This window comes from Musca vetustissima, unplaced genomic scaffold, assembly GCF_032173495.1.
Source record: "Musca vetustissima isolate MV318-11 ecotype Yass unplaced genomic scaffold, APGP_CSIRO_Mvet_v1 utg309269, whole genome shotgun sequence".
NCBI classification, from domain to species: domain Eukaryota; kingdom Metazoa; phylum Arthropoda; class Insecta; order Diptera; family Muscidae; genus Musca; species Musca vetustissima.
Genome location: NW_026874665.1, coordinates 6,755 through 14,854, shown reverse-complemented (window position 1 = coordinate 14,854; position 8,100 = coordinate 6,755). Strand labels below are relative to the sequence as shown.

At 36.7% G+C, this 8,100-nt stretch overlaps 1 protein-coding gene across 1 annotated transcript; it reads left to right on the top strand.

Annotated features, from left to right (window-relative positions):
- The first annotated feature begins 7,499 nt into the window (after positions 1-7,499).
- LOC133335538 (uncharacterized) lies at positions 7,500-7,838 on the top strand. Its single transcript, XM_061543821.1, has one exon. The coding sequence runs from the start codon at positions 7,500-7,502 to the stop codon at positions 7,836-7,838; it is 339 nt and encodes a 112-aa protein (XP_061399805.1).
- The last annotated feature ends 262 nt before the right edge of the window (positions 7,839-8,100 follow it).

The following is an 8,100-nucleotide window of genomic DNA, read 5'->3' as shown; positions in this document are numbered from 1 at the left end:
TTTTTGGCTTTTGGGAAATAATTGAATTTGTTTTCTAAATTTTTGAAAATTTTAATCCTCTATTTGATATTATTATGTTATTTTAGATTTATTAATTGGTAATATTGTTATATTTTTAAATAAAAATTGAAATAAAAGCATAGAAAAATTAATATGTTTTAGAATTTTAATTTTCGTCCTTCATGATCCCTTCAAAATCGAGCTCTATGAAAAAAACATGCCTAAATTGGTCTATAGAGAGACTCCCAGGTTTAGCTCGTCTATAGAGACTTCCTTCAGCTCGTCTACAAATAATGTCTTATTACTTACTTAGCTGACTTGTGACAGAACATTCGTTCCATAATCAGAGCTTAAAAAGTTTCCAGGTGCGTCGACCTTGTGCGCAGTTCATCCAATATTCCGAGATGTTGTTTTCTACTTGATCTTTCCATCGAATTCGAGGTCTTCCCTTTCTACGTGATCCATCAGTTGGCTCGCTTTTATATGCCTTTTGAGCTAGACCTACCCAACGTATTCGCTGCAGCTTGATACGTCTGACCATGTCGATGTCCGAGAATAGATGGTACAGCTCATGGTTCATTCGAACCATGAGCTGTACCATAGATCTTCCGGTTAATTCTTCTTTCAAACACTCCAAGAGCTACATCATTTGATTGCGCAAAGTACCCATGATCCGATCCATAGAACAGTAAGGGTAGTATAGGCGTCTTGTAGAGTGTGAGTTTGGTTTGGCGAGTGGTGGCCTTGCTTTTGAGTTTCTTGCTCAGACCATAGTAGCATCTGTTGGCCAACACTATCCTTCTCCGAATTCCAAAACTGATGTCATTCGTTTTATTTATGGCAGTACCAAGGAATATAAAATCTTTAACTACCTCGAAGCTGTAGTTCTCAAGTTCCACAGTTGTTCCGAGTCTACTAGGCGTCTTGCGCGTTGATAGCATCAGTTTGGTCTTCTCTCCATTTACTGCCAGTCCCACTATTGCAGACTTCTTCTCAATTTGTTCAAAGGTTATAGTTACCGTTCGCAATGTTCGAACCATTATGTCGATGTCGTCGGCATAGGCGCGTAACATGTGCTGTTTGGTGTACAGAGTGTCGTTTCTGTTCACATTTGCATCACTTGATACTGTCACCTTGTCTGAATCCTCGTTCGGTATTGAAGGGCTCTGAAAGGCCCTTTCCGACTTTATCTGCTACCAGTTAAAATTGATATAATATCTTCAGCTCATCTAAAAAGGCCCCTTTTCATTAGTCTATAAAGACTCCCTGCTTCAGCTCGTCTGTAAAGACTCCCTTTCAGCTCGTCTATAAAGACTCCCTTTCAGCTCGCCTATAAAGACTCCCTTCAGCTCGCCTATAAAGACTCCCTTCGGTTCGTCTAAAAAAACTCCCTTCAGCTCGTCTAAAAAGACTCTCTTTCAGCTCGTCTAAAAAACTCCCTTCAGCTCGTCTATAAAGACTCCCTTCAGCTCGTCTATAAAGACTCCCTTTCAGCTCGTCTATAAAGAAGACTCCCTTCGGCTCGTCTATAAAGACTCCCTTCGGCTCGTCTATAAAGAAGACTCCCTTCAGCTCGTCTATAAAGAAGACTCCCTTCAGCTCGTCTATAAAGAAGACTCCCTTCAGCTAGTCTATAAAGAAGACTCCCTTCAGCTCGTCTATAAGACTCCCTTCAGCTCGTCTATAAAGAAGACTCCCTTCAGCTCGTCTATAAAGAAGACTCCCTTCAGCTCGTCTATAAAGAAGACTCCCTTCAGCTCGTCTATAAAGAAGACTCCCTTCAGCTCGTCTATAAAGAAGACTCCCTTCAGCTCGTCTATAAAGAAGACTCCCTTCAGCTCGTCTATAAAGAAGACTCCCTTCAGCTCGTCTATAGAGACTTCCTTCGGCTCGTCTATAGAGACTCACTGCAGCTCGCCTATAGAGACGCCCTGATTTAGCTCCTGTACAAAGATTTCTGCTTCAGATCCTTTATAGAGACTTCAATTCCACGAACACCCTATTAACATCATCAATTAAATAAATTAAAGCAAACCATATCTCATTGTTGCACTGTTTAAAATTTTTTGGCAAAAATTCGACACCCTTAACCACACACTACTCCAATATCCCCATGCACACACACGACAACATTTGAAACCACATCAATCAGATTAAAAAGGTGGTTTTGCACCCCACATTATAAATATTCTTGGTTTTTGGCGATAAAAATGTTTACATTAAAATATAATTAAAGTTAACCTTTTGCCACCACCATCGCCACTACCTCAGAGAGAAGAACAAAGACTAACACAAACATTGACATACCAAGAACAACAGCAACAATGGATGGTTGTTAATCACTTAAAGTGGCCTAATTACAACTAGTTAAGCACAATCCACAGCCATACACAAATACACACTAAGGTATATCAACAGACAGACACAAAGAAAATAGTTGGAATTCTTCTTATTTGTTTGTTATAGGCATAGATTTAAAATCTTGATAAATTTTCAAAATTACCTACCATCCAAAAACCGATAAGAGATGACAATAATAATAAAAATGAGAAGAATAAGAGCAAATGGCTAACCACACAACAAAAATAAAGATATTAGCAATCGAATTGCAACAATAGGAAATGTTTGGAATTCATATGTGCAATACAATAAAATATGCATTGGAGTAATTATTTGGGCATTATAGGAAAATATTTATCTATAATTGTGGTTGATATTAGAAAATCGAAATGTGCTGCAGAAAGTAATGTTTGGTATCTATTTATGGGTGAAATGTAATTGTTTCGAAAGACCACTCATGGCAATAACATTTTGATTCAACACAAATATGTATACAAAATGAGAATCGCAGATATAAAAGTAAATATTTTGTACAGGGATTTTTTAAATGTGGTTCTTGAAAACTTACATTTTCGAATGTATGGAGATAAAGCAGATAAAAATTATGCTAAGTTCGGCAGGACCTTTACCTTTAATCATGATGTGGTCACTAAAAGTACTTAAATTCGAAAGGGGAGAAGACAAAGACACTCAAGTCGAAAATTTGGCCTTGAACCTTGAACATACCCAAATAATGCGTGAGCTTTGTATGAGGATTGTGTAGAAAGCTGGAGTTATATGAAATATGTTACAAGAAGTTTTTGCCCACTAAAGTTCGGAATTCCTTGCAGTACATTGCAAGTGATTTGACATTTACTTCGGTTTGAAAATTCGCCTTAAACTGCCAAAATATGTATGAAGGGGATAGACCTTTATGTAGGAGTTATTCCCAAAGGTTGAAAAAGGTGTGGGAAATCATTAAAATTCCTAAAAAAAAAGTTGTATGCACACTTATAAGGGACTAAACTAAAACTCGAACCGAAATTGAAAGTATTGGAAATGAGAACACAAAATAATTACGCTATATTTGTTAAAAAAAACGTCTCCAAACTTCTTAAAATACCTAAAAACGAAAGGGTACCCTCATATGGAGACTACCATGAAAATTATATCCGATATTTATAATTTTTGGAACGGAGAAAGAACTTAAAATTCTCTCTCTCTCTAAAAAAAAAAAAAAATTAAATATCATGATACAGCCTATTCGGTTCAAACCCCTGCTCAAAAGTCCCAAAATTACCAAATGCTGACTGTACCGTTCTATGGGGCCTAATCGGAATATGGGACAGAAAAATTTCATCAGAGGACCATAAGTCCTGCCGTCAGATATACAAGAAACTATTTCACTTGTAATTGTATCACTGGAATTTTATTATTATTTTTTGTTGTAGCAGCCCTATTGCTTTTACACAATGGACTGAGGTGACAGACAAAACTCGGGTCGTTTCGGATCGTAGGCCCCTCTGTCGTGGAAACGATTATTATTATTTGTATTTTTTATTGGTGTTCGCGTGACTCTTGTAGACTCATTTCGATAAAATATATTGAATATAAAAACTACTCCAAAAAAGTGCTCCATTTAGTAAGAATTCAATAGTAGCCGACGCTCGCTCAATGACAAAGTCGTCAGAAATGGCCACATAACGTGTGACACTATGAGATAGGGACTTGAGTCTTCGAAGACGAACGGAAGTTGTTCCTGGAAGAAACACCTCGAAGCAAACGCTCGCCACGTATTTTTATTCTCAGTGGTACATCATTCCAAAATTTAAAATCATTTAAATATGTATATATGCAAAGTTACATTGGTATTGATTTACCAGCCCATTGAATATCTTGAAAAATTAAAATCGTGAATGGGGGGGTTCCCTTAAATGTATTATATCAATAGGGTATTTTCTTCTAGAAATCATACATTTATTAAATACACATTTTAGACTTTAATGGAGACTTCTATCTTAAGAAAATTTAGAACCTCCAAATCGAAACGATAATTAGGCTACTAATAGCGCACATTGTTATACCCTTAGCTTTATGACTAATGAGGATATATATATTTTGATGCCGCAAAAATCTGCCTCATCCAAATACCTGTTTTAAATCCCACGTTTCTTTGGATCAAATCCGTTTCAGATGATTCGGAGCCGATTTGCAAATGTCTGGCCGACTGGTGCGCACGATAACTCTCAAACAGAATAATCGATTCCATTCAAACTTTGCTCATCGTAATATTTCTTCAAAATGCAGTTCAAGTTCAAAGATGGTGAATATCGGTTCACTCTTTCTGTGTTGAAAACTAATTCTATAATATCATGCGACGGACTATCCGATTTGAATCAAACTTTCTACAACCTATTATCTTTACCAGGCCTAGATCAAGATCAAGTCGATCATCTCCTTTTGTTGCCACACTCACAATGGGTCAATATTAGGATGGGGAAAAATAAATCCATTATTTTTTCGGCAGATAGCTGTACTGACAGATTTCTCGTAAAGTATCGATAAAACAATTTCCGATTTATGTTCGTTGGAAGGGTGACATTTCGCAGTAAAAAAATATTTTCGTATTATAGCTTTGTGCAGCCCCAAGCGTTTGTAACGCGGCGAAATATTGGTCATAGACCTACCTTTAAGTATACCGATCGGCATATATCGACTAGCTGAGTCGATCTAGACATGTGTGTTCATCCGTCCGTCCGTCTGTCCATTATAATTTGTAAACACGATACAGACCACAGTTATGGACCAATCTTCACGAAATTTTGAATGGTTGGGTTCTGGCCAATGAAGACCCCTATTGTTTTTGGTAAAGATCGGTTAATGTTAAGGGGATGAAATGGTCCGTTTTTCTGGTCGCTCCAGAGGTCGAAATTTTACATGGGATCGGGATCGGGCTAAAGAATAAGCATGTCAGTTTTGATAAAGATTGGTCAATATTTAGCGGGACAAGTAATTAGAAGGACTGTACTGAATATTAGTAATATGCGGAAAATATGTCAGTGAGAAAGACCTCTGTTGACCTCTAATCGGGGGAGAAATATGGCCCAGGCTAGAAGTAAAAATCCGCAGAAAGTTAGAGTTGGTAGTTGGTAGAGTGGTAGTTGTGTAGGGTATCATATGGTCGGCCCCGTCCGACTATACTGCTCCGCTCACTGGTTTTACGAATGAATTTATGGCGATAAATTCTTTACCAAACGAACATTCGCCAAAGAATGTGTGTGCGAACATAACAAGCGAGTGAGAATACACAACAACGATCGTTCGTTTCGTTTGGTGGTTGAAATTTTTTCTGACATTCTCTCACGAATGAAAACAAACATTCCTGAATTCTCGCGAATGCTCAAAACACTTTCTGCTACGCAGACTTTCATTCGTTGTATGTGTGTTTACTTTTTTATGATATTTTTGTTTGTTGTTGTTTAAACCGTGTTCGCGAACATTTGTTTTTGAGTTTTCCAAAAGAATGTTCTTCAGCAACAAATGTTCGCGAACGAACGAATCGACGATGCTAGCAGCGAAATTTTATCGTTCGTAAATTTTTCGTACAATGCGAACATTCGCGAGAGATTGCAAATGTTTGTTCATTCATTGTAACTTTATCATTCGCGATAAATTGAAAACATTCGAATTCTCGCCGTGAGCATTCGTGAGAAAAAAATTGAATGATGTTTTTGGTTCCGATACTGTAACAACCAATTATGTGCAATTTTGATTTCGTAGAGTCCTTTCATGAATTTTTGCACCTCGACAGGTAGGCCGGTCGTGGAAAATATCGATAAATTCAAAGTCGTCCGGCAAGCAGTCGTAACATCGCCCAGAAGCTAAAAATCGAACATAAAATTGTTTTAAGCCATTTACATTTTACCAGAAACGGTGCACAATTGCCCCAAATCGGACATTCCGAAGCATTTTAAATAAAGCCTTATAGTTCATATAAAAATAATGGATTTCTTTTTCCCTAAACTAATACAAGGAAGCTGATCGGTTTAAAGAACTCTTTGGGGAAAACGCTTTATTTGGAGAAACCGATCCTCACGAATGAATCTAGAGAAATTAAGGAAACAATAGCATTGATTTTGCATGCGTAAATATTGGAATAACACAGATTTTTTTATTTCGACACACCATGTGCTGGATCGTGTTCTTCGCATTGTCATGGATGATGTGTTCTATGAGTCGACTAATTCAATCAAACATCGATAACTACGTTGTGCAGCATTATATGAACATTAAGGAATGGTTAAACTATGATAAGGGAAACATGCGACTGGAGAGATATCATTAAGTTCCTTCTCTACCTAACTCGTATTCTTCATCACTTCATTAAGATTAGTGAGATCCCTTTGAAGTGCAAGCAGATCCTAAACGTTTGCAATGTACGATGAAATTTTCGTTCATTCTAAGTTTTCTAGCGTCCATTCTGACGCCTGAAACCATCCGCTAATGTCCACCCTCTTCAGTTATGAAAAAAGAATCGTAACGAATTTTAAACGAAAACTCGGTTAAATGCTTTGAGTAGATATTTGACATCAATAGATTTTTTCAAAAAAAAAAGGATTTTTTTACCAAAAATAAAAGAGTAAAGACGTTGAAGCTATCAGAGCGAAAATATTAGGAATTACAAATTATTGATTGCTTTGTGTTGTAAGGAAATTCAAGTTACTTGTTACCAACCAAAGATGGCTACATTAAATATTTGTTTTTATATTTCAATCCGGTATGGATGCATTAAATAAATAAACAACTAAATTATTTATTTACTTGTTGATATCCCTATTACGGATGACAACACTCTTGTTTTCAATTATAATTTTATTTGCCATTCGGATAATATTTGAATTAGCAAATATTTTTGCATGGGATTTTCCAGATGTAGAGCGGTATAACGAGACCGTATGGCTCACGTGTAATAAGTAAATAAACAAAATCATAAAGATAGCTGAAAAAGAAAACAATAACACCTCCAAATAACAATAAGACCACCAACGAATAGTACAATTCTTATTTTACAAAACTATAAAAAACAAAGGTGTGTCGGAAATGATATCAGTCGAAATCTACACATCTAACGATCAGCATCTATCTCATAAGAAAAACAAGAAGAGAAACCAAAAATCAAAATGAAATTCGTTGTCGCTTTGTTCGCTGTTTTCCTGGCACTCTTGGCCTTGAATCAAGTCCAGGCTCAAGGTAATCCTTTGTTCACCGGCCAGCCAGGTTGCCAGACCGAAGAAGAAGTCTCTGTGGGGCTTTATCGTCATTTCCGTAATAAGCGTGCCTACTGGAGATGCAGTGTTGTCGGTGAACCAGCCACCCTTGAATTTTGTCCATTGCTAACTGGATTTTTGGATGATGCCAAGTCATGTGTTCCCTGGGCCCAATGGTATTGGACACCAACTGTTGCCCCACCAAGTTCTCCAGTTGAACCAACTGTTGCTGCAGAAGGTTCGGGACTGTAAAAGCGAGAAATTGTTATGATATTTGATGAAATGGAAATTCGATTGTAAAAATATGTTAATTAAAAAATACAGAAACTGCATTTAATAAAAAAATTATTGTAATCATAAAGTCAAAGTGTATTTATTGCGCACATATATTTTTCAACATGTGTGTAGGTCTGAAATGTAATTTTTTTTTTGATAATTTATAGGACAATTATATAGGCGTGGGATTTTTAAAACAATATTTTTTTGACAATTATATACTTACGTTCTTAGCTGG